The sequence below is a fragment of the Sus scrofa genome, chromosome 12, assembly GCF_054392235.1.
Source record: "Sus scrofa isolate SSC_HxYL_T2T_F1_AM1 chromosome 12, Sscrofa_HxYL_maternal_Yorkshire_Landrace_v2.0, whole genome shotgun sequence".
NCBI classification, from domain to species: domain Eukaryota; kingdom Metazoa; phylum Chordata; class Mammalia; order Artiodactyla; family Suidae; genus Sus; species Sus scrofa.
This window is the reverse complement of record NC_139394.1, coordinates 58,753,750-58,777,166: the sequence shown is the minus strand read 5'-3', so window position 1 is coordinate 58,777,166 and position 23,417 is coordinate 58,753,750. Positions and strand designations below refer to the sequence as shown.

At 55.1% G+C, this 23,417-nt stretch overlaps 3 protein-coding genes and 1 long non-coding RNA gene across 11 annotated transcripts in view; 1 reads left to right on the top strand and 3 right to left on the bottom strand.

The window, feature by feature from the left end:
• Nucleotides 1-23,417, bottom strand: part of LOC146398395 (uncharacterized) — a 228,987-nt gene that overhangs the window by 163,384 nt on the left and 42,186 nt on the right. The window lies entirely within an intron of this gene.
• Nucleotides 1,383-12,351, bottom strand: ARHGEF15 (Rho guanine nucleotide exchange factor 15). 4 transcript variants are annotated; one of them, XM_013990062.3, is made up of 17 exons: nucleotides 12,244-12,351; nucleotides 11,704-11,739; nucleotides 9,422-10,080; nucleotides 8,412-8,744; nucleotides 8,129-8,183; nucleotides 6,942-7,000; nucleotides 6,627-6,838; nucleotides 6,360-6,520; nucleotides 6,045-6,197; nucleotides 5,784-5,913; nucleotides 5,507-5,581; nucleotides 5,312-5,404; nucleotides 5,077-5,237; nucleotides 4,829-4,981; nucleotides 4,590-4,672; nucleotides 4,376-4,480; nucleotides 1,383-3,088 (listed from the first exon to the last, which is right to left on the bottom strand). In XM_013990062.3, exons 3-17 carry the CDS (start codon nucleotides 10,029-10,031, stop codon nucleotides 2,937-2,939), a joined length of 2,535 nt encoding a protein of 844 aa, XP_013845516.3. In that variant the 5' UTR covers nucleotides 10,032-10,080; nucleotides 11,704-11,739; nucleotides 12,244-12,351; the 3' UTR covers nucleotides 1,383-2,936. The 4 variants fall into 4 exon arrangements, with proteins under 4 accessions (XP_013845516.3, XP_084842242.1, XP_084842241.1 ...); XM_084986116.1 differs by having other exon boundaries at nucleotides 4,829-4,932; XM_084986115.1 differs by lacking the exon at nucleotides 11,704-11,739.
• Nucleotides 11,820-23,286, top strand: SLC25A35 (solute carrier family 25 member 35). Of its 3 annotated transcripts, NM_001243357.1 has the most exon segments (6): nucleotides 11,820-11,930; nucleotides 17,903-18,299; nucleotides 19,178-19,243; nucleotides 19,691-19,843; nucleotides 20,227-20,361; nucleotides 20,525-21,126. In NM_001243357.1, coding segments are annotated over 6 exon segments (957 nt in total). In that variant the 5' UTR covers nucleotides 11,820-11,898; the 3' UTR covers nucleotides 20,699-21,126.
• Nucleotides 21,097-22,549, bottom strand: RANGRF (RAN guanine nucleotide release factor). 3 transcript variants are annotated; one of them, NM_001243369.1, is given in 5 exon segments: nucleotides 21,140-21,358; nucleotides 21,595-21,680; nucleotides 21,770-21,926; nucleotides 22,135-22,251; nucleotides 22,341-22,533. In NM_001243369.1, coding segments are annotated over 5 exon segments (549 nt in total). In that variant the 5' UTR covers nucleotides 22,418-22,533; the 3' UTR covers nucleotides 21,140-21,246.

Genomic DNA, 23,417 nt, shown 5'->3' with positions numbered 1-23,417 from the left:
AATGGAACCCGCATCCTCGTGGATATGCTGAGCCACAACGGGAACTCCCCCTCCCTATCTTTTCAGTTTCTTTTGGAACATGTGGTTGTAGTTGATGTGTCTTTATGTCCCCCAAACAGATTTTGTTTTTTTTGTTTGTTTGTTTGTTTGTTTTGTTTTTTTGCCTTTTCTAGGGCCGCTCCCGCGACATATGGAGCTTCCCAGGGTAGGGGTCTAATCGGAGCTGTAGCCACCGGCCTACGCCAGAGCCACAGCAACGTGGGATCCGAGCCACGTCTGCAACCTACACCACAGCTCTCGGCAATGCCAGATCCTTAACCCACTGAGCAAGGGCAGGGATCGAACCCACAACCTCATGGTTCCTAGTCAGATTCGTTAACCACTGAGCCACAATGGGAACTCCCCAAACAGCTCTTAACTGCTATCCATCTCCCCATTATCCCAGTATTAGAACCTCCTCGTTGGAGCCTGGAGGCTTCCTTAAGTGGTAGGACTTGGTGAGGGGTGAATTAGGAAGGTACATGTATGGGGCATGTGTGCAACTTCGTGTTTGCCCCTGTATGTCTGTCTGTCGTCTCTCTCTGACTATCTCAGAGGAAGAGGGGCGTTTGTCTGGAGGGACTCCCTCAATCAGGAAACTTGAAGGAGCAAGTACACCAGCTCCCTCCCCATGACCCCTGCCTTCTCTTCCTGGACGTGAATCTTTGCCCAGATGGTCCCAGGGCAGCATCCTTCTCATTTGGGCCTCAGCTCACTGTCACCTTTTTCAGGGTCTTCCCCAAAGCCCCCCTCCCCCGCCTGGCCCCTCTCCCCAGGACCCTCTGTACCATACCCCTTGCTGTATTTCCTTCATAGCACCCACTGCCACCTGATCTTGTCTTACTTCATTAATCTGTTTACTTAGTAAACCCACCCACTCCCCCCAGAATGTAGGCTCCTTGAGGTCAAGGTCTTTGTCTTTTCAATCTCTGTATCACCAGATCCTAAGAGTGCCTGGCACATAGAAGATACTCAATAAATAGGAGTAGAACTGAAAGGTATTAAACACAGAGATGGTTGGCTGGTCAGTTAAGGACCTTGGTGACTGACTGCCCTTTGTGTCCTTCTCGCTCCATCTTCATCCCCTGCTGGAACCCCAGCCATATCTGACTCAGTCAGTTCTCTTCCCCATCCTCCTGAAGCTCTCCACACCAGCATCTGCCACCCTCCCACCACCACCACCGCCATCGATCCCAGAGGAGCTATGAGTGACCAACACACTTGGACCATGCACCTGGGCTCCAAGCCCCAGTTCCCAGCAGAGGTGACCCCTGCTCTCAAAGGACCTTTTTTCAACCAACCCCATCCCCCTTCTAAATAAAACCACATTTAGAAACCATTGCTCCTTTAAGCACATGCTCCCGGGGAGAGCCTCAATACAGCTCCAGCAACATTTATTGAGGGTTTCTCATATGCCAGGCACCACGCTGGGTGAAGCTCCAAAGCCATGGACATGCCAAAGGCTAGTGCCTTTCTCCCTCTGAGCCTCCCAGAGTCCTTGCACCTCCTGTGGCTGGTATGGCAGTTTCTGTCCTGGACAAGTTGCCATACATGAGCTGAAGGGAAGGTATGATGGCCAAGTTCAGGGGCAGCCTTGTGCCAGGCCCAGGCGGCCACTTGTCAGCAACTGTCTGCTCTACTGTCTCTGTCCCTCACCCCCTTCTGGCATTGTGCAGAGGCAGTTTCTCATCCAGAAGCAGATGCTCTGGGTGGGGCTAGACAGCAACATTGGCTCTCTGTTCTCTCCCCATGGCTTGGCCCAGGATTGCTGTGAGAGCACCAGTATGAAGGCAAGAAAGCCCTGGAGGCTCAGCAGCTGGCCCGAGATCCACAGCCCCTGTTTCTTCACCCAAACCTGTAACCCAGAGCCAGTCTGAGGTCCGAGGCTGAGGCTGGAAGGCTGGTTATAGTTCAGATTGGAGGATTGGCAGGCAGGGATTATGGAGGCCAAGATTTGGTCAAGGAGAAGGCCGTGCAGGTTTCAGGGGACCTCGGACCTCAGGTACTGGCCATTTTCGGTCCCTCAGACTCCCCTCTGCCAGGCTGCCTGGCTAGGCCATAACATCCTCCTCAACAGTCACGGAACCCAGGCCTCTCATTCCCAGCTCTGACCTGTGGCTGCCAAGCCCCATCCAGCACATTCTCCTCTGGAGCTCAGACCTAGTGTCTTTCTTGAGGAGACTAATAGGAAAAATGGGGGGTGAGGGGGAAAACAGAGCACCAGGAGGGGAGCAAGACCACACACACATCATGTTCAGCAGAACCACCTTCCCTGATACATATATATATATAGAAAGAGACACATATGTGCACACACACGAATTCTCTGAGACACACTGGATTCTTCCAGAAGAGAGGAAGTGTCTTAAGAGGACATCGGAAGCACCCCAGGAACAGAATCGAATACTTGCCGAACTCAAGGCAAAACAGTCTTTGCTAGAGCACCAAGCAAGGTTCCTACTGGTCTCTTGGGCCCAGATCACCACCTTCTTTGCCTGGATGTGTCCCTATTCGTCGCTGTTGGCTATTTTATTTTAGGACTTTATCTCCAATGCAGCCCTCTTTTAACTGTAGTGACCTGGCTTCCTCCTCCTTGGCTGTGAGCAGTAGCAAGGATACTCATTGGCCAGGGGCTCGGCCAGCTCAGCACCTATTGGCCGCTCTGCACTAAGCCTCTGTCTCCATTGGCAGCCCACTCAAGCCATCTTCATTCTCCCTCATGCGTGGGCTCAGACGGCCCTGTTTTCATTGGCTGCCCAGTCTAGAAGCTTGATTCCTATTGGTTGCCACTAGAGGTAGTGTTTCCACTGACAGCAAATCCAATGGAGAGATGGGCTTTGTCTTTTCTGGGGCGCTGCCAGCTGTCCCAACTTGTGCCACCATCTTCAAGGCCCGAATTATGGTGGCGGGGCATTGGGGGAGACCGAAGCGGGTCCAACAGCCTCCAGGAGTCTCTGGTGCTGGCGAAGGTGTTTCCTTCTTTCGTGTTCCCCTGTGACTTCACACACCAACTGGGCAGGGAAGGCCCCAGGAAGCCCCTTCAGCCAGCCTGGGAAAAAAGAGACAAGGGTCCAAGTGGGGTCGGGGCAGGGGGCAGGTCGGGAGGGAAAGGAGGCCGAGTTGGGTCTAATGCCTGAGGGTCATGGCAGGTGTGGAAATAAGTGGAGAAGACCGGAGCATTGGTAAAAAGGCCGTAGAGGAGGAGGTGACCGTAGCATCAAAGGGGTCGGGGGGGTCTCTCCTCTGCCAGGGCTTGTATTCACTGCTCATCTCCTAAAAGGATCTATGCTATCTGATCCCCCTTACCCCATGACCTCATCTGCCTTTACCCCCTTTCCTTGATCCCTCTGGCCATACTGGCCTCCTTACTGTTCCTTAAACACACAGGACTTAATTAAGGCTGTTGCCCTGCCTCCCTCTGGGACACTCTTTCCCCAGACACTACGGTGCCTAAACTCCTCACCTCCTTGTTGTTCACATGGCATGCAAAAATTCCCAGGCCAAGAATTGAACCTGCACCACCGAGCCACAGCAGTGACAATGCCAATTCCTTAAGCCACTGAGCCACGAGGAAACTCCCAACCTCCCTATGTAAATGTGTAAATGTGTAATCCCACCCAGCCCCTACTTGACTCTGCCCTACTTTTGTTTTTCGACAGCTCTTATCATTTACTTTTTTTTATGGCCATATCTGCAGCATTTGGAAATTCCTGGGCTAGGGGTCAAATCAGAGCTGCAGCCTACACCACAACCACAGCAACGCTGGATCCAAGCTGCATTTCTGACCTACGCCACAGCTTGCAGTAACACTGGATCCTTAACCCACTGAGCAAGGCCAGGGATCGAACCCATATCCTCATGGACACTATGTTGAGTTCTTAACCTGCTGAGCCACAATGGGAACTCCTACAATTTACTTATATACCTTGTTTATTCTTTATTGGTTCTCCTCCACTAGAATGCATAGGCAAGCAGGGCAGGAGTATCTGTGTGTTTGGTTCGTGGTGCTGAGGACAGCCAGTGGCATCTTGTCAGTGCTTAATAAACATTTACATGGAGAAATAAATGAATTTCTCTGGAGTTCCCATCATGGAGCAGCAGAAACGAATCCACCTAGTATCAATGAGGACAAGGGTTCGATCCCTGGCCTCAATCAGTGGGTTAAGGATCCGGCATTGCCATGAGCTGTGGTGCAGGTCGCAGATGAGGCTCAGATCCCACGTTGCTGTGGCTGTGGTGTAGGCTGGTGGCTAGAGCTCTGGTTCAACCCCTAGCCTGGGAACCTCCATGTGGTACAGATTCGACCCTAAAAAGAAAAAAAAAAAAAAATTCTCACCTTCAGGGCTCTTATGTAGGTGCTTTGGGGGAGCCCTGGACTCCAGATTCCTTCCCTCAGCCTTGGTGGGTGTGGAAGGCTCTGAGCAGAGTTCCTGGGGACAGTCTGGTTGGGGCGGATGACATTACGGTGAGATCAAGACTCTTTTCAGCTTCTCCCCCATATTCCCCTGAAGACTCGCTCTTCCTTCCCTCCTCCCCTCTAGGGGACTCACCGCAGTCCTCATAGATGGTATCTGGGGAGCAGGGAAGGGGGCCTGGGGTAGGGAAGGCTCCGAGCCAGCGCTGCATGTCTGATCTGGCAGGAGTATAGAGAAGGGATCACGATTGGCCCAGGAGATCCTCCTGGGGAGTTAGGCAGGGGCTTCCGGGGAGAGGGATGGGGGAGGAGGGTGCTGGACTCCGAGGGCTCAGGTGAGGGTCCCCAGGGTGTTTTCTGAAGGAGACAACTCACAGGGAGGAAGCTTGGAGTAGCCGGTGGGTGGGGCGGCCCTGGTGGTTGCTGAGAAGGGAGAGGCGGAACGTAGGGGGTCCGGATGGGTCTGGAACCTGCTGAGCCTGGACCAGGGAGCGATGGGCATAGTCCAGGACCTGTAGCCGCTGCCCACTGCCCAGGTAAGAGGAAGTTCAGCAGGAGGGCAGGGGTCCAGCTGGACTCCGTCTCCCCACTCCTGCCTGGGTGCCCTCCTCCCTGAGACCCACCTCTTGGGCTGAGTGATGAGCAGCAGGTCACTGAAGAGCAGCAGGCAGAGGGGGGTGAAGCGTGGGCGTGAGGCGAAGAGCATGCCCCCCCTCCTGCATCCCAGCTCTGTCAGCTCCCCCTGCAACTCCAGGCGCCTCGACCAGGAGACCAGGGGCAGGGCCTGCAAGGAAGCAGGGAGGGGGGTTCTGACTTTGCTATGGAGAGAGGGAGGCAGGAGTCTGGGCAGGGACTAACCTTGACCTTGTGGAAGCGCAGCCTCTGGGTGAGCCGGATCAGCTCCTCTGTCTGTTTCATGCGCCCAACCTCAGCACTGCACCTCTCAATGATCTGGGTAAGGGACGCCGAGTCACCCACCCCTGCTTGCTGCCACCCCTTCCATCTCTCCCTACCCCCTCCCCACCTCCTCCAGCCCCAGCATCGCCCTCCCACCTTGCTGACAGCACCCAGGGCTTTCTGGGCATTCTCTTGGCGGCTGGACCCCTCCTCTGTCTGGCGCAGGATATTCTGGGGACAAAGAGGAAGGGTAACTGGGTCCCTGCTCTGGGATGCAGAGAGGCTGCAGCTCAAAGGACCCTCTTTGACTTGGCATTTTAGGGCTCCTGGGTTCATGGTGGGAAATGGCGATGGTGGGGGCAGGAGGCCTCTGGGGAGAGTTCTCCAACGGGGTTTTGGTGGGCCTGAAGAGGGCCCAGGCCAGAAGCAGTACCTGGAGCAGCATGCGGAGTCGAGTGATGCGCTGAAAGGGCAACAGCAGGAAGGAGGGCAGCGGGAGTCGCTGGCACTTCGGGAGGCTCTGCAGCCGCCGCAGCTCCGCGGAGAAGCGCACATTCGTGTCCCTGCAGAAGCAGGCCCCCACTGGTGTCTGCTTCAAGCCCCCGGTCCCCCCCACCTTCCTTGGCCTGCACCCCAACCATCTCCCCAGCTTCCTCCCGCAGAGGAGACATGGCCCCGCCTCTGGGACACTCACATCAGGCGACTATAGGTCTCCTCCTGATATTGCTGGTTTCGTACGTAATCCACATACACGGAGAAAGGCCCCACGGCGTGGGCATGGACCACATCGCACAGGTCACTGATGTGGGGGGAAGAGCGCACACGGGACAGTAACTTCCCTAGAAACCTGGAGGAGTGGGGGACAAACGATGGAGGGGGCCGAGAGCCTGATCTCCGGGTTCGCTAGGCACTACCTGAGCCCTGGAAGGGAGGCCAGGGGACAGGAAGAAAGCTAAGCAGTGCTTTCCCCCCGAGGCCTGATTTGCTGAGAGGTGGGGACCCCACTGACCGCTCGCTGACTCCCTGAACTCGCTGCACGTTGGAGAAGAGGGTGTGGTGATCCCGGGGGGTGAGCGTGTCCCGGAGAGCCTGGCTCAGCACAAAGGTGTCTGTCAGCAGCCGCAGGGAACGCAGGTAGGAGGCCTCCGATGTCACCACCTCGAAGAGGCTCTGAGGAGGAAGAGCAGGGCAGGAGTGAAAGGCCCAGCTCCCAGCCGGCCCAGGATGCAGGTCCCACGCTCCTCCCCTCGCCCCTCCCAGGCCCAGGGGCTCCCACCTCCTGCATGCGCCTCTCCTGGGGGCTGAGGGTGTCCAGGAGGCCACTGGCTCGCACAGCCGGAAGCTCCTGCCACAATGTGTTGCGAGGTCCGGGGGGCCGGGCAAAGGTGGGAGCGTCTCCAGGATTTGTGGAAGAGGGAACCCCATCCTCACTGACCCCCCACAGCTCCTCTGACAGCACGGCTGCTCGATAGGTCTGGTACAGGGGTTCTGGAGAGCAGACATAGCACATCAAGGAGGTCCAGTGCCCCGGGCCCCTTCCCCACTGCTGGATGGTCTCAGCAGGGAAGCCCCCAGGTCCAGAGGCCCTCACCATCCTGCAGGGGCAGCTCCCAGTTCTGCTCCTTGAGCTCCTCCAGCCCCTCTTCATCCCTGGGGAAAGAAAAAGGGATGGAGTCCCCAAGAACCACCACTGGCGCACACCTCCAGGGGGCGCTGTTGACCTGATCGTGTAAAGGGTTACACAACCCACACGAAGGCTGTTTGCAGGGACTCTGACCAAACCCCAGGGTTTTTTTCTGTGCCTGCTGTATGCGAGGCCCTGTACCAAGTGGGCCCCATCCATTCCTGCGATTTCCACCTCTGTGTACTGGAGACTCCCAAGCCCCTGTCTCCAGGGCTCTCAGGGAACAACCATTGTCTTAATATCCTCTTAGTGCCTTGGTGCAATTCAAACCCAACACTTCCACCTGTCCACTCTGTTCTGGCCATCAGCACCAGCACACACCCATTCACCCAAAGTAAAAAGCTGGAAGAATAAACTCCAGTAAATGTTGAATAAATGAATGCCCTCAGGAGTTCTCATCATGGCTCAGTGGTTAACGAATTTGACTAGGAACCATGAGGTTGTGGGTTCCATCCCTGCCCTTGCTCAGTGGGTTAAGGATCCAGCGTTGCCGTGAGCTGGGGTGTAGGTTGCAGACACGGCTCGGATCCCGTGTCGCTGTGGCTCTGGCATAAGCCAGTGGCTACAGCTCCGATTCCACCTCTAGCCTGGTTACCTCCATATGCTGCGGGAGCAGCCCAAGAAATGGCAAAAAGACAAAAAAAAAAAAAAAAAAAAAAAAATGAATGGCCTCGGACAGATCAACTCTAATAATGGCAGCGCATCTGAAATGACAAACAGGCCCAGATAACACAGGAGAGACATTCCTGGCTGCCAGATGGATTTGCGGACAATAATTTCAACAGAAGCTCAAGGTGGGGGAACTAAAATGGCTTCCCGTTGGCCAGGCTCTCTGCCAATGTCATACCCCAACAATTTTATGAAGGATTTGATTTGGGTGCCCCCATTTCGCAGATGAGGAGGCAGAGACCCGGAGGTTATAAGACTTGTATAAGGTCACACAGCTGATAAGGGACAGAGCTGGGATGAGAAACTGGGGCTGCTCATCCCTAGAGGCCTAACGCTCCTCCACTGCACACTTGAGGTAGGATATAAGTGGACTTGAGAGTTAGTCGGCCGTCAGTTGGGATGGCGGGTGGGGGGGTGTTCCGTACCTGCCCTCCGTCGTTGCTGGAGCATCGTTCTGAGGGGTGCCATCAAGACTGTCCCCTAGAGAGAGAACCCGGAGTAAAGAGAACAGACTTCCAGGATCCGTCTCTTGACCGGCCCAGCAGAGATTGTTACTCAAAAAACTACAACTCCCGCCAGCCCCAGAGCAGCAGCTGGTGGGGGAACTAGAAGCCCAGGGGCTCTTGGGGGTTGTAGTTAGTTGGTTTAGAATGGTCCATCTCCCCCTGCTCCCTTCCCAGCCCAGAGGTCCACCCCCAGGCTCTGTACCTGCTTGGATGCCATCTTCAGAGGGCAGATCGAGATCTGGCTGTGACGGGTCCCCAGAGACAGTGGCGTCCTGTCTGACCCGAGCTGGTTTGGGGGGTTTGAGGGGCGGCAGGAGTTTGCGCTCGGCAGTGGAGCGGTAGGACGTGAGGACGACAGAGGGGTGGCTGAGGCTTGGCGGGCTGGGGCGGGAGCGGGAGGTCCGCAATGGGGAGGCCCGACAGGGGACCCTGGGGCCGTCCTCATAGCCCCCCACAGGCACCCATCGGAGCTCCAGACCAGGCCGGGCTACATGGCAGACACAGGGGCAGCAGGGAGGGCAGGCCAGCGCAGCATCTGTGGGAGATGGGGGCATCCTTAGGACACCCACCCCGCCCAGGCCTCCCCGTCCCCTCAACCTGCCTAAGCATCAGGAACGTGGAGGTCCAGCCTTAGGCATCTATCACCTCCACCCTGACTCTCTTCGAAATATGAAAACCGGATTTCCAATCATGAAATCCATTATGGAAAAAGTAGTCCCTCAGAGTTTCCGTTATGGCTCAGTGGTTAACAAACCACCAGCATCCATGAGGATGCGGGTTTGATCCCTGGCCTCGATCAGTGGGTTAAGGATCCAGTGCTGCTGTGACATAGGCACAGATAGGCATGGATCCCTACCTTGGGAACCTCCATATGCCACGGGTGCAGCCCTAAAAAGACAAAAGAAAAGAAGCCCCTGAAAGCACCCAATCTTTTTTTTTACGGCTGCATCTGTAACATATGGACATTCCCAGACTAGGGGTCCAATCGGAGCTGCAGCTGCCAGCCTACATCACAGCCACAGCAACAGGGATCTGAGCCTCATCTGTGACCTACCCCGCAGCTCACCGCAATGCCAGATCTCTAACCCACTGAGCAAGGCCAGGGATTGAAGCTAGTCAGGTTCTTAACCTGTTGAGCACAACTGGAACTCCAAAAATACCCAATCTTAAAGCTCTGAAAACAAAGAAGAGGAGCTGGATCCATAGGCTTACCTGAAGTGCCATTCTCCTGGGGCCCGCTCCCAGTGAGGACGGCCTGGGGAGTCTCTCTCTCCCCATTCACATCCACTGCCCCTGGGGGACCCGGCTCCAGGGCCTCCTCAGCCTGGACCCTGCCTTCAGTCCCCCATTCAAACCTGCCAGCCAGTCTCCGCACAGTGCCTGGGGCCGAGGACGAGCCATCCTGGGCCGGGACCGGAGCCTCGGGAACCAGGGGCAGAGGCGTGCGGGGTGACCCGGAGGGCTTGGGTGGGGGGACTGGAGACCGAGGAGCAGGTTCTGGGGAGATGGAGCGCCGGGATGTCGGGCTGGGGGTGCCAGAAGGCGAGTCTGGGGAAGTCTGGGAGTCGAGACTGGCTTTAGAAGCTGATGGAGGCAGAAGGGCTGGAGGCTTGAGGGCCGAGGCGGGGGGCTCCCAGAAGATGGGCGTGCACATCGGGGCTAGTGCATCATTGGCGGCGAAGGGAGGTTCTTGCGGAGAGGAGCCGTTGTGGTGGGTCCCTGAGGACTGGGCAGCCCGGGGCCGAGAAGGGGGGCGGGGGCGGATGATCCGAGGGGGCTTCTGGGTAGGGGGCGTTGCTGCAGGAAGAGACTGGGCTGACATCTTCCTCTGAGCTCTTCAAAGGAGTGGGGTACTCTGCTGGACTCATCCCCTGGGGAAGAGGGAGGGAGAAAGAGAGACCCTTCGTGCCCCCTCAAGTAGACTGAAGCCTTCGAGCAGAAATGTTTGCAACAAACAGGAGTATCCGTCCCTGACACAGAGGAAACGAATTCGACCAGGAAACATGAGGTTGCAGGTTCGATCCCTGACCTCGCTCAGTGGGGTAAGAATCTGGCATTCCCGCCAGCTGAGGGGTCGCAGACATGGCTCAGACCCCACGTTGCTGTGGCTGTGGTCTAGGTCAGCTGTAGCTCGGATTAGAACCCCCCAGCCTGGAAACCTCCATAGGCCGCAGGGGCAGTCTTTAAAAAGAAGCCAAAAGCTCTGGCCCACGCGGGCAGCCCCGATTAGACCCCCTAGCCTGGGAATCTCCATATGCCCCGGGTGCAGCCATAGAAAAGACCCAAAAAAGAAAAGAAATGTTTGGTCTTCTCTCTTTCCCTCTCCCCCCTCCTTATTCCATTCCCCGAGGACTCTGGACTCTCCAGCCAGCCTCTCTTGGCCCCCCAGCCTCCATTTCTCTGTCTTTTGGCTTCTGGGGACATCGTCAGGCCAGAGGGGACAGTGAGGCTGGGGTGGGGGCACCTGAGACCCAGGTTGAGGGGTGGGGAGAACTGGATCAGTGAGGGAAATTGCCGGCGCCGGTATAGCCACCAAGTATCTGCCAGATGGATTGTGTTTGGTGTCCGTGGTGTGTGTTGTGGAGGTTTGTGTGTGTGGTTTAAGCATGAGCGGACACAGTGCGTTTTCTGTGCTATGTGAGCAGAGTGTTGGATGCTGTGTTTCGGGAGTGTGTGTGTTGTGTGTGGGCATGCGGTGGCGGGGGAGTGGAGTACCGTGTGTGGCGCCTGCTGGGAGGTGAGACTGTGTGTGTTCTGTGCTGCGTGGGGCCTAAGTGCAGTGGCGCCTGGGCCATGAGGAATGCATCACTATTTCCCCGCTCCAGCGGGCCCTCCGCCCCCCATTTCCCAGTTCCTCTCTCCGGACTCTCCCTTTCCGGATTATTTTTAGTCTCCTTTTCCTGCCATGAAGATTCCTGGAGCCTCTGACCCCAAGAGACCAGGAGGCCCCGGGCTCGATCTCTCCTGCCCCAGCCTCACTGTCTGCCCCCCACCCCCCATCTGCTCACAGAGAGATGCCCCACTGGAAGCCTGGGTCCCGCCAGGGTGCTTAGAGGGTGGTCGGGAGACCAGACAGAAGGTGAGGACCCGTGTGGCCAAGACTCAGGGGCCTGGGCTTCACTTCCTGCTGTCTGGAAGACGCTACAATCCTGAGGAGGCTGCAGGGTCAGGGCTGGGGGACCCAGCACCCCCACATTCCCCTGTGGAATCAGCAGGAGAGTCAGAGCCCTCCAGGCCCCAGACTGGTTCTTGAGAAATGATGCGGGGTGGGGGGTGGGGGCTGTAGACCGGGAGTCTGCAGCTCAATGGCCTCTGTGTTCGGGCAGGAAGCTCCTTAGGTGACCCGGGCAGCAGCCTTGCCAGCCGGCCAGCTCCTCCCCAGCCTTGCCCCGTGCAAGGATCCCTGCCCCCCTCAGGTACCTGCACTGATTTCCTTCCCCCATCCCCCACTCAGGCCTCCCGCGGGGACCCAGGTACTGGGCCCAAACACTCACCCTTGAGTCCTCTCCACTCTCAGTCACCTCCCAGGGCTGAGTGAGTAGGGGCAGGAAACAGGAATTGGATCCTCCTCCCAACCGGACACCCCCCCCCCAAACCACACCACACTCCACATGCGCACACTGGGGCTCTGGACGATGTGAAGGACCCCGAACGCCGGGTTTCCGAGGTTACCAGAGTCTGGGAAGAGGATGAAACTCAGGCGAGGAGAGTGGGCTGTTCTGTAGGTGCACTTTCCATCCTGGGGCTCACAGGGGCTGGGGAGGGGCCAGGGACCAGGGACGGGGTGCGGGCGGATGGGCTGGCCATGCCACAGGGCTGGGCTGGCAGTGGGGCAAGGGCTCTAGACACCTCTGCGTGGCTGAGGGATGGTGTGTGTGGGTCTGACCATCTCTCAGACACCTGGCATGACAGCCTGTCCCTTTAGCATCCAGCCTGTCCCGTGGTGTGAGCCAGCCCACTCTTTCACACCAAGGGACCCCTCCCACCCATGTTTGCCCCTCTCTAACTCTGCAGGAGCTCCCCCCTGAATTTACCTTTATCTTTTTGGAAGCAGTTGCTATTTTCAGTCTGGTCTGCCTGCCCTTTGGAGCAAGGAACGTGGGGCCAGGTCTCCGAGTCTCTGTCTTTCTGGGGCGGGAACTGAGGGCCCAGATTGAGATCTCTGCAGAGGAAGCCGGTTCCTCAGCCCCACCCGGCCATTGTGTCAGGCATGTGGTGGGGGTGTGTGTGTGGGGGGGTGCGCAGAAATGGGAGGTCAGGAGCACACCCCAGGTCAGGGATGCCATTTGCTGCCCGCCCCCCATTCTCAGCCCCTGTCTCCCTGGGTCCCCAGCCCGTGTGTCTCCCTCTGAGGCTTTGATTAGCCAGGAGTCAGTACCCCTGAGGGGTGGGGCTAGGCAGGGGCCCCTCTCATCTCTAATTTACTCTTTGGTTGAAGAGCTGAGTTCCCAGGACTCAAACAAACAACTGAGGGGGCGGAATGAGCCACACCCGAGTCTGGGAAGTAGGGTGGTGGGAAGACCCAAGGGCAGCTGTGAACAGGGGGCCTTTGCCCATGGCCAGGTGCCTGCTTTTGATAACATTTCACACACACCCCCCCACACACACACTCCAAACAAGACACTAAGAAGAAAAGCCAGGAAACTGGAGTTAAAATATGTTTTAACACATTTTTCTTTCTTTTCCTTTTTCTTTTTTTTTTGGCCACACGGTGGCATGCGGAAGTTCCCTGGTGCCAGGGATCGAACTGGAGCCGCAACAGTGACAACGCTGAATCCTTAACCAACAGGCCACCAGGGAACTCCCCTAACCCAATTTTCTTTAGCGTAAAAGACAAGTCCTTTCAATGACCAGCAGTGCGCTTACACAATCTACCCTCCTCTCCACCCTTCCTCTCTGGCACATTGGTTGAATAAATAAGGGGTGAGTTCCCTGATGGCCTAAGGGTTAAGGATCTGGCATTGTCACTGCTATGGTGTGGGTTCCATCCCTGGCCCAAGAACATCCACATGCCACATCAACAGCGATGTTATTTTGGTAGTATCTATCTAATAGCACCATTGATACAGGGTGATGAAATGGCAGTTACCTGTGAGATAGTCCTCCCCAAACCCTAAATCCTCAGTCCAATCATGAGGAAAAAAACCCATTGGAGGGATATTCTACAAAATACCTAACCGGGACTCCTCAAAACTGTCAAGGTAGAGTTCCTGCTGTGGCACAACAGGATCGGCAGCCTTTCTAGAGTGCTGGGACGAAGGTTCGATCCCCACTGGACACAGCGGGTTAAAGATCCTACATTCCCCCAGCGGCTATGTAGGTGGCAACTGCAGATCTGATCTGATCCCTGGCCCAGAAACTGCCAGGTGCCCCCCCCAAAGGAAATCTGAATCAAATATAAACTATATTAATAATGTATTAATATTTGTTTATGAATTCTAACAATATATTAATGTAAGATAATAAGGGAAATTGGATGTGGGGTGTATAGGATACTCTCAGAGTATCTTTATAATTTTTCTGTGGATCTAAAACTGTTCTAAAAATTAAGATTACTGGAGTTCCCGTCGTGGCGCAGTGGTTAACAAATCTGACTAGGAATCATGAGGTTGCGGGTTCGGTCCCTGCCCTTGCTCAGTGGGTTAACGATCCAGCGTTGCCGTGAGCTATGGTGTAGGTTGCAGACGTGGCTTGGATCCAGCGTTGCTGTGGCTCTGGCATAGGCCGGCAGCTATAGCTCCGATTTGACCCCTAGCCTGGGAAGCTCCATATGCCGCGGGAGTGGCCCAATAAATAGCAAAAAGACACACACACATAAAAAAAAATTAAGATTACTTAAAAACAACAACAACAACAACCAGGAGTTCCCGTCTTGGCTCAGTGGTTAACAAATCCAACTAGGAAACATGAGATTGTGGGTTCGATCCCTGGCCTCGCTCAGTGGGTTAAGGATCTGGCGTTGCCACATGCTGTGGTGCAGGTTGCAGACACGGCTCAGATCTGGTGCTGGTGTTGTTGTGGCTGTGATGTAGGCCAGTGGCTGTAGCTCTGATTTGACCCCTATCCTGGGAACCTCACATATGCTGTAAGTGCAGGACTAACAAGCAAAAACAACAACAACAACAACAACACTAGAAGTTGTCTATTTCTAGGGCATTTATATATTTAAAATAAAAGCCTTAAGCCAGTGGCTCTAAAATTTAGCACACAACAGAATTATCTGAAGGGCTTGCTAAAACTCCTTGTCCGGCCCCACTTTCAGTTTCAAATGCAGGAGGTCTAGGGCAGGACTAAAGAATTTGCATTTTTAAGTCTTGAGGTGCTGCTGCTGCTCCTGGGATGACACTTTGAGAACTACTGGTGTAAACTCAAAGGTTAAAACAATGATGAACTGTCACCTGTAAGCAGATAGCATAGGGGGCCCTGGAGAAACAGAACCAGGCATGGCTTTCTTGACCTAAGAGAAGTTTTTGCTTTGGTTTGGTTTTTTGTCTTTTTAGGGCTGCACCCACAGCGTATGGAGGTTCCCAGGCTAAGGGTGGAATTCGGAACAACAACCACCAGTCTACGCCACAAACACAGCAACGCTAGAGCCAAGCCACATGCTCGCCCTACACTGCATCTTGCAGCAACGCCAGATCCTTAACCCACTGAGCAGGGCCAGGGACCAAACCTGTGTCCTCATGGATAGTAGTCAGGTTCGTTACCACTGAGCCACAAGGGGAAGTCTGAGAAGTCATTTTAGACCTAAGCCATTTTGTGATCTAAGCTTGGCCACAACGCTTGCCCTAGAACAAGTCTCAGCAATTAAGGATCTCAGGGAGTTCCCATCGTGGCTCAGTGGTTAATGAATCCAACTAGGAACCATGAGGTTGTGGGTTCGATCCCTGACCTTGCTCAGTGGGTTAAAGATCCGGCGTTGCCGTGAGCTGTGGCGTAGGTCGCAGATGCGACTCGGATCCTGCATTGCTATAGCTCTGGCATAGGCTGGCAGCTACAGCTTGATTAGACCCCCAGCCTGGGAACCTCCGTATGCCGAGGGAGCAGCCCCAGAAAAGGCAAAAAGACAAAAAAAATAAATAAATAAAATAAAAAAAGATCTCAGGAGAACAGAAAATGCAGGAACTAAGGAAAAGCATTCAAGAAACAACATTTGAGCACTAAACCAGAATCCTAGGTCCTCCTCAAGGAATATACATAACAATCTCATCTTTGAGTTGTTCTACTGGAACTAAAGCCCCACGCAGATGGAGGATGGTAACTACAGGCTAAGACTTCAGACTAGTTGGAACCAAAGAAATATTGTTAGACCCTTGTGACTTCAACCAACTAAAGCTTGGGAGTTCCCTGGTAGTTTGGTGGGTTAAGGATCCCATGTTGTCACTGCTGTGGCTTGGGTGAGGTGCAGCCGAAAAAAAAGGCAGAAAAACTAAAGTTTGGACTCTAGCAACCTTTGGCCCAGTTCTACACTGAATTTCCCTCTGTTCAACAAACCCCTTCACGAACGAATCTGCTATACCCACACACTGTCCAAACTCCTTCATGAATATGCATGTTCCTTGGGCTTAAAATTTCCCCAGGTTTGCAGTTCCAGGAGACACTACTTTGGGAAATATCCCGGGTATTTTCCTTACTTACTAGGAGTAATAGTAAATCCTTCCTTCTCTTGCTATTTGGCTTGGTTTGTCTTTTGGCATTCCTGGGAATTTTTCAGGGGACTGTTCCAGAGACTCTCCTGAGAAGCCCCATTATCTCCCTCCCTCCACCCTTCCTGCCTCACCCTAAGGCTCAATGATTTAGCAGTAGACTGGTGAGGTAGGACTCAGACTCAGCCCCTGGTGAATCCAAGCACTCCCAGTGTAGTGAAGTCAGAGAGTAAATACCTGCAATCAAATTAGAAATTTAGGTAAATGCTTGCGGCACAAAGCAGGATGGAAGTGGCTAAAAAGCTTCAAGGGTCAGGTGAAGAATGATTTGAAGGTCACCAACCTAAGAGAGCAAGGACTTTCAGGTCAGTGGGAACAGGATACACCAGGGCACAGGGGTTTGGCAGCTCTGGACTTTTCAGGTAACTGATAATTGAGCACCTAGAGAAAGCCCAACACTTTCTCTAAGGTATAAGCAGTAGGTAATTATCGTTTGTTTTACAAGGGAGACTGAGATGTTGACTAACTTGCCCAAGGCTATCCAGCTGGCAAACAAAATGGAACTCAAAAAGGGCTGAGTCTGTTGGCCGTCCTCATACAAGGTGTGCTGGCCTCCTCCAGCCCAAGACATCGCCTGTCTTCCCTTCCCACCACCTTTCTCCAAGCCTTCCCCCTCAACCCCTTCTGAGCTAGCGTCCCTAGTCTTTTTTCTCCGAAGTTCTTCCCATAATTAACCATTACCAGGCTCATGAAGAACAGGAGTCCAGAATCTCAGCATCTCTCCCGCCACTCGATGACCCTGTGTAACCTAAACCCAGGGATTAAAATCCCGCTTTAGCATGTCTGGCTTTTTCCTCTGGGCTGCTGTGAGGATCAAAACAAGGTAGAGATGTGGCTGTTCCCTTGCCATCCTTCAGAATCCCTTCCTCCGCGCCCGCAGCCACCACACCGCGGCGCCAGAACCTACAGATAGTTTACCCATCCTAAGGAGAGCTGTTCCCATTCAGCAGGTGTGCCCCATCTACTCTGCTGGCTGAGTCTCACCTTCCAGGCTCTGAACCAAGAAGGGGTGGCTCTACAGTTTTGCAACCTCACCCGGGGGTGATCTGGGATAAAAGGCGAAGGCGGGGAGCCCTCTGCTCACAAGAGGAGCAGCCGCAAACAACCAATGAGGGACTGCTGCCTCCGCTCTAGGCCTCTGCGCCTACCCAGCACCCCAGGGTCTAACCTTTCCTCCCCGCCGTTGATAAAACCTATGCTCCCGGGGGACCCCTCCCAGAGCTCTGAGCCCACAGCCCAGGCACCGGAGCCACGCTGGGGTGGGGAGAGTTAATTTCAACTGCCTCTCAGCGGATTCCGGGGGCCGCATCGCGGAGGACACCTCCCATTGGCCGCTGAACCGGCTCAGCGCTGATTGGCTGAGGCTCTCAGTTACGGCCCCGCAGGACTCCCCATTGGACGCCGCTCTCCGGTGATTGGAGTGTGGCGGCCAGGCCTCCGCAGGCTACCTGGGGAGAAGCTGCTGCGGGCTCGGCAGCTGCCTTGGGACGCTCATCCCCGGCCGGTCGGAGTCCGGACTTCCTTCCCCAATCCAGATCTCGTTGCTGTCCTGGGGACGCCAGCGGAACTTCTCCCGGATCCTTTCCCCCCTTAACCTGCTGATTTTCTTTTTCCTTCCTCCCCGGCTGTCGTCTCCCAACTCCGCGTTTCCCTCACCTGCTCCCCGCCCGTGGCCAGCCATCCTCAGCATCCCACCTGCCACCCTCCCGGCTTCTGACCCTCCTTGACCTCAAATTCCTTGATTAACAAATCCCTGTCATAACCTTCTCACCAGACTCTCCTAAACTCGTATTTCTTCTCTCTTTGGCAGCTCCTGACTCCCAAATTCCAGCTAACCCTTGACCTTTTGACATTTGACCCTGGCACTCTTGACTCCAGACATCTAAATTCCTACGTCCTGCAGCCCGGACTGCTGGAACTGAGGCTTTCCCCTGCTTTTCTGACCCCGTTTCTGAAGCTCACTTGACCTTTCTTACTCCTGGGCCAGTTTCTGCTACTGCTGCCCCACCATGGACTTCTTGATGAGCGGCCTGGCAGCCTGTGGGGCCTGTTTGTTCACCAATCCCCTGGAGGTGGTGAAGACCAGAATGCAGCTGCAGGGAGAACTGCAGGCCCCTGGCACCTACCAACGGCACTACCGAAACGTCTTCCATGCCTTCATCACCATCGGCAGGGTGGATGGCCTCGCTGCCCTGCAAAAAGGGCTGGCCCCGGCCCTCTTATACCAGTTCCTGATGAATGGCATCCGGCTGGGCACCTACGGGCTGGCTGAAGCTGGGGGCTACCTGCACACGGCTGAAGGCACCCTCAGCCCTGTCCGCAGCGCGGCAGCTGGGGCGCTGGCTGGGGTCATGGGAGCCTACTTGGGGAGCCCCATCTACATGGTGAGAAGAAGGGTCTTGCCCTGGGGACTTCAGGGCAAACCCTTGGTGTAGGGTGGGTGCCTGGGCCTTTCCAACCTGATACGGAGGTTGGAAGTGGACTTGAGTAGGGGAAGATGAGGAATTTGAGTAACACATCAGGGAGTGGAGCAATCCGAGGATTCTAAGCATCACAGGATGAGCATCCCACAGTCTGCCTCTTTGAGTTATCCAATATAGGTGAAGAGTCCATAGCCTGAGGCCCAGAGAGAAGTATGTGAGCTCAAGGTCACACAGCTGCTTGTTGCCAAGACTAGTCTCTGCTTAGTGCTCCTTCTGGAAAGAAATTGGGAGGCTGTGAGTTCCGTAGGAGAGGAAGTCTGGTCTCATCCCTAGGGTGTGAGATTCAGGGTCAATGACCTCTCCGAAGTCAGCTGGACATGTGCCCCCACTGGGCTTGGGGGCCAGAGAGTGAATCCTGCAGATGACTCCTCATTACCTGCCCCGGAGTGTGATCCTGACTGGAGATCCTGCCTACCAGTCTGGGAAGCAGAGCTGCCATGAGAGGCTGGATGGACACCAGGTCTTGCCTAATGGGAACAGTCTCAGGAAATGTTGCCATTCTCCAGCCTTTCCATCCCCCACCCCTGCCCCCAAGGGAAGGAGGATGGAGAGGGGGTGGGGTGTCTCGGCAGTGCTAGGAGATCCAACCCCCCCGGGACTGGAGCCAAGGGACACAGTCTCGTGACCCATTTGTTAAGTGGGAACAACAAAAACTATCAGATTAAAAGGATATTCATTGCTGAACCCCCTAGAGGAAGTGCAAAGGGGTCAGGCACTCGGGCCTCTGAGGTGGGAGGCTGGCCACTGGGCCATAGGCTGTGATGCTCTCTCATCCCCAGGTGAAGACACACCTACAGGCACAGGCAGCCTCAGAAATTGCTGTAGGGCACCAGTATAAGCATCAGGTGAGGGTTTTCCAACCCAGCTGGAGTCCCTGCCAGTTCTCTCTCATTTTCCCCCAGCTTTCTGCCTCTACCCAACAGCTCCAACCCAGCCATGGCTCTGCTCAGCCCAGGCCATCGGTTCAGCCCTATCCTTCCCCTGGAGGCCACCCAGACCCTCTTCCCCCCGTGTTCCCAGTTCCTCTATTCTGCACCTGTTTCTCCTGCCCTATTGTGAATGCTAATTAATGTCTCGCTTCCAGACACACCGCCCTATTCTGGGGCGGCGAGGGAGGGAACGATGGGTTGGTAGCCAACTGAGGGGCCGTTTTCATGCTCTAAGCCCACACGGAACTGGGTGTCTAGACCTTGGGTGCCTGTTCTGGACCCATCCTTGGCATTGTTAGGAGGTGGCAGCCCCTGATGCCTGGGTGACTGAACCCTACCCCCATGGTCTTCCCCCACCACCAGGGCATGTTTCAGGCGCTAACCAAGATTGGCCAGAAACATGGTCTGGTGGGGTTGTGGCGTGGGGCCCTGGGCGGCCTGCCCCGAGTTATCGTCGGTTCTTCCACCCAGCTGTGCACCTTCTCATCCACCAAGGACCTCATGACCCAGTGGGAGGTACTGCCTGGGAAAAGGGGTGGGACCACCCTGGGAATGTGGGCAGGGGTTGGGCAAGCTGAAGTGGGCTCAGCTTGAAGAGGGACAATGGCCAACATGCAACATGAGGTGTGAGGAAAATGGCAGGAGAACTTGGGGTCGCGGTCTCTTTACAACCGTCCCACACAGTTCTCTTGTCACTTCCTCCCAGGTGTACCTGAGTCCTCAGGGTCTCCTGCCCTTCCTCCTTCACGGTGTTATCACACTGTGTTATCACCGGTGGAGGGCAAGCTCCCCGAGTTACCAGCTCTCACCTAAATCCCCAGCACAGGGCCTGGCCGTTCTGAGAGGTTGAATGATGGGCTGACTGACACAGCTCTTCCTCCCTGCCCGCCCCCCCCCAGATATTTCCACCCCAGAGCTGGAAGGTGGCTCTGGCGGCCGCCATGGTGAGTGGCATTGCGGTGGTCCTGGCCATGACACCCTTCGACGTGGTCAGCACGAGGCTCTACAACCAGCCCACAGATGCTCAGGGCAAGGTAAGCGAGGGCCCTGGAGGGGGGCGGGCAGGGAAAGCCGGGGGATGGCGGAAAGCAGATTGTGGGGGCAGGTGGCTTAAAACTGCAGCCTGCTGAGGTGAGGCCCCTAGGGGGCTCTGACAAACTCCTTCCTTCTGCTCTCCTTCCTGTTTCAACCTCTCAGGGCCTCATGTACAGGGGGTTGCTGGACGCTCTGCTGCAGACGGCTCGGACAGAGGGCATCTTTGGCATGTACAAGGGTTTGGGTGCCTCCTACTTCCGCCTTGGCCCCCACACCATCCTCTCCCTCTTCTTCTGGGACCAGCTGCGCATGCTCTACTATACATACACCAAATAACGACAGCCACTCTTCCACACCCCACCCAATCGGCACTCCGTGGGCACTTCTGCCTCCGTTATTACGTCCTGGTGACTACTGGCCAGATAATCTTTTGTCCGTGTGAGGGGGACCACCAACCCCGCTCCCCATCTGTTCTCTCAGGGTTGAATCACTACAAGGGATAATTTCCCTCCCTTCCTTGGGTGTTGCTTTAAACGTCCCCCACTCAAACTCCTGTACATTTCACACCCCTGTCTCAGGGCTGAACCAGTCACTCCAAAGTGTATTTCCTCCCTTTCTCTACTCGGGTCCCTTCTGATCCCATGCACAATTTTAAACTCCACTCTCTGAGACCAAAGGGAACTGCGGGGGAGGGACCAAGGTGTTCTGTTAGATTCAAAGGCACAGAGATTATATTGGTTATAAAGCAAGTTTATTTCTACAGAGAGGAGGTGTCTTATGTTTATGCACTGGGAAGGAATTAGGGGACTATGTCCTATCCCTTGTTCCTCTTGCAGAACAAAAGCCCTAAGTCTTCCACAGCAGCATGCAGCGTTTCAGCATCCTTATTGGGAACCAAAGATGTTGGGATCGTGAAGAGTCAGACTGGTCACCAGCTGCTCAAAATCACCCAGGCTCCAGGGCGGAAGTGACAGATTTTCAGGGCCAAGAGATGACCTATTCTCAGGGTTTGGGGGGTGGGGAATAGATAGAAAGAAAACATCATCTAGGTCTTGGGTTTGTAAGTTCCCATTTCCTGTTCCCCAGAGGACCTGGGTATCTGTGACCCCAAACCCCTGGCCCACTCCCACTTCCTCGGAGTACCCCACCAGCCAGTCTCCCTACTCTGCCCCTTCCAGCCAGTTCTCATGGGGACCCAGTCATGAGCCATGCGCCTTTTCTATCCTCCTTACGGGGGCTGATTGAAGGTGAGCAGGAGATCAGTCTGGTACTGGGGCAGCCGCAGCAAGGCCTGGTGCAGTGTCACACACTTTGCTACCTAAAGGATCATAGACAGGATGCTTACCTGATTCCCTAGGACCACCCTTTTTACCCCTCCAGGACGTCCCATACTCCCTTGGCCCTCACCTGCTGGTTTTCTTTAGCCACCTGCTGCTTGCCAGAGAGGATCCACGCCTCTTGACAGCAGCCCCTCAGGGCCAAGTTCTCCAAAAGGAGGGGCTGCACAGCCTCCACTTGCACAGCCCTAGCCTCCTGCACGCCACCAACGTCCTCAAAGTGGTACCTGGAGTGGGGTGAGCAAGGTCAGGGAGGGGCAACTCTCCCCGCCCCTTACAAGCATCTCTTTTTAAGTCCTAAACTTGGCTCACCTCCGGTGATAAGGTGTTGCCCTTGGAGTTCCCATTAACCAGATTAACTGTCCAGCCACAGACCCCGCCCATTTATTCGGTTCCGGCCCTCCCATTGGCCAGCGGCGGGCCTGCCTCCCTCACCGCGCAGCCTCTTCGCCCTGCACATGGGCCTGCAGCTCCAGAAGTTCCACGATCAGGCTCTGGTCTGTCTCGCGATGGCAGAAAACTTCTTGATTGTCCGGAACCGGTCGGAGGTCGCTGGAGAGAGGCGAGGCACACCCTGGTTGACCCCGGCTTCGTCCTGTAACCCACCTGGTCAACCTCCATTGGCGCCCAGGCCTTCTCACCTCACATCAATGGCCCCGGGCGGGAGAGTGGCGGAGAAGGCGCCCCCGAACAGTGGGTAGTCTCTCATGGGCTCCATGGGCGAAGACTATGGTGTGGACATTAGCGATTTAAAAGAAACCCACACGGGGCCATGTAGCATCACCTCCCTGTGTTTCGCTGCAGCCACGGCCACCTCCGGTCTTTCTTAGCTCCCGATCCTTTAAGATTTGGCTCCGCCCCGCGACCGCGCTGGCCAATCGGCGTCCGCGCCTTGGGGGCGGTGCCCCAGCCTAGCTGCCGGCGGAAGCTTGCTTTTAAGAGGGCGCGGGGCGGAGCCGCGGGGTCAGCTAGGAGCTAAGACCTCGGTTTAGGATTTGTGACGCGCTCCTGGTCACTAGCCCGCGCCCGCCGGTCTCCTACTTTTAAAGAGGTCGCACTTTCTAAGAATGCGTCTGAGACCCCCTTTAGGGGCCGTTGCCCGTCCAAGGGACTGAGGTTTTGGTGGGGTTCCTGAGTCAGGGAGGAATAGTTTCAGGGTCTCTCAGTGACAGGGTCTCTCAGCTGCCAACCGGTCGCTAATTCCCGGATGCAGGGAATTAGAGGAACAATGGGGCCAGGTGTGTGGGCCGGGTTAGGATTCAGGCCTCACGCCTTCCTGAAATCAAAACCCAACCTGGAGATTATATATCTAATCCCCCACAAATCTTCGATTTGAGAATGAGGTGAGAGGTTGGAGGGGCCGGGAGAGGGGCTTTCCCTCCCTACTCGCACACCTGGGTGAAAGCGCAGAATAAACTCTGTTGTTTTTTCTTTTATAGATTTTTAGAGTGTTCTTAAAATTTTGGCTCAAGTGTATCCTGCCAGCTAATTTCTCCATTCACCTTTGCGCCCCAGCACCTGGCAGAGTGTTAGAACATAACAGACCTATTGTGTCTATGAATGATTGAATAAATCCAGTAGGGTAAATTTTGTTTGCTTGGGTTTTTGTTTTGGTTTTTTCTTATTTTTTTTTATTTTCCCACTGTACAGCAAGGGGATCATGTTATCCTTACATGTATACATTACAATTACAGTTTTTTTCCCCCACCTTTTGTTCT

Coding starts and splice junctions, on each gene's coding strand:
- SLC25A35 (XM_013990046.3), top strand. CDS start 17,925: ATGGACTTCTTGATGAGCGGCCTGGCAGCCTGTGGGGCCTGTTTGTTC. Junction 18,300..19,177: donor TGGGGAGCCCCATCTACATG/GTGAGAAGAAGG, acceptor TCTCATCCCCAG/GTGAAGACACACCTACAGGC. Junction 19,244..19,690: donor GGCACCAGTATAAGCATCAG/GTGAGGGTTTTC, acceptor CCCCACCACCAG/GGCATGTTTCAGGCGCTAAC.
- RANGRF (XM_021066166.2), bottom strand. CDS start 22,417: ATGGAGCCCATGAGAGACTACCCACTGTTCGGGGGCGCCTTCTCCGCC. Junction 22,252..22,340: donor CCCGGGGCCATTGATGTGAG/GTGAGAAGGCCT, acceptor GCCTCTCTCCAG/CGACCTCCGACCGGTTCCGG. Junction 21,927..22,134: donor CAGGGCGAAGAGGCTGCGCG/GTGAGGGAGGCA, acceptor ACCCCACTCCAG/GTACCACTTTGAGGACGTTG.
- ARHGEF15 (XM_013990062.3), bottom strand. CDS start 10,031: ATGTCAGCCCAGTCTCTTCCTGCAGCAACGCCCCCTACCCAGAAGCCC. Junction 6,198..6,359: donor GTTCAGGGAGTCAGCGAGCG/GTCAGTGGGGTC, acceptor CCACTCCTCCAG/GTTTCTAGGGAAGTTACTGT. Junction 4,481..4,589: donor TACCATCTATGAGGACTGCG/GTGAGTCCCCTA, acceptor CGCCCCAACCAG/ACTGTCCCCAGGAACTCTGC.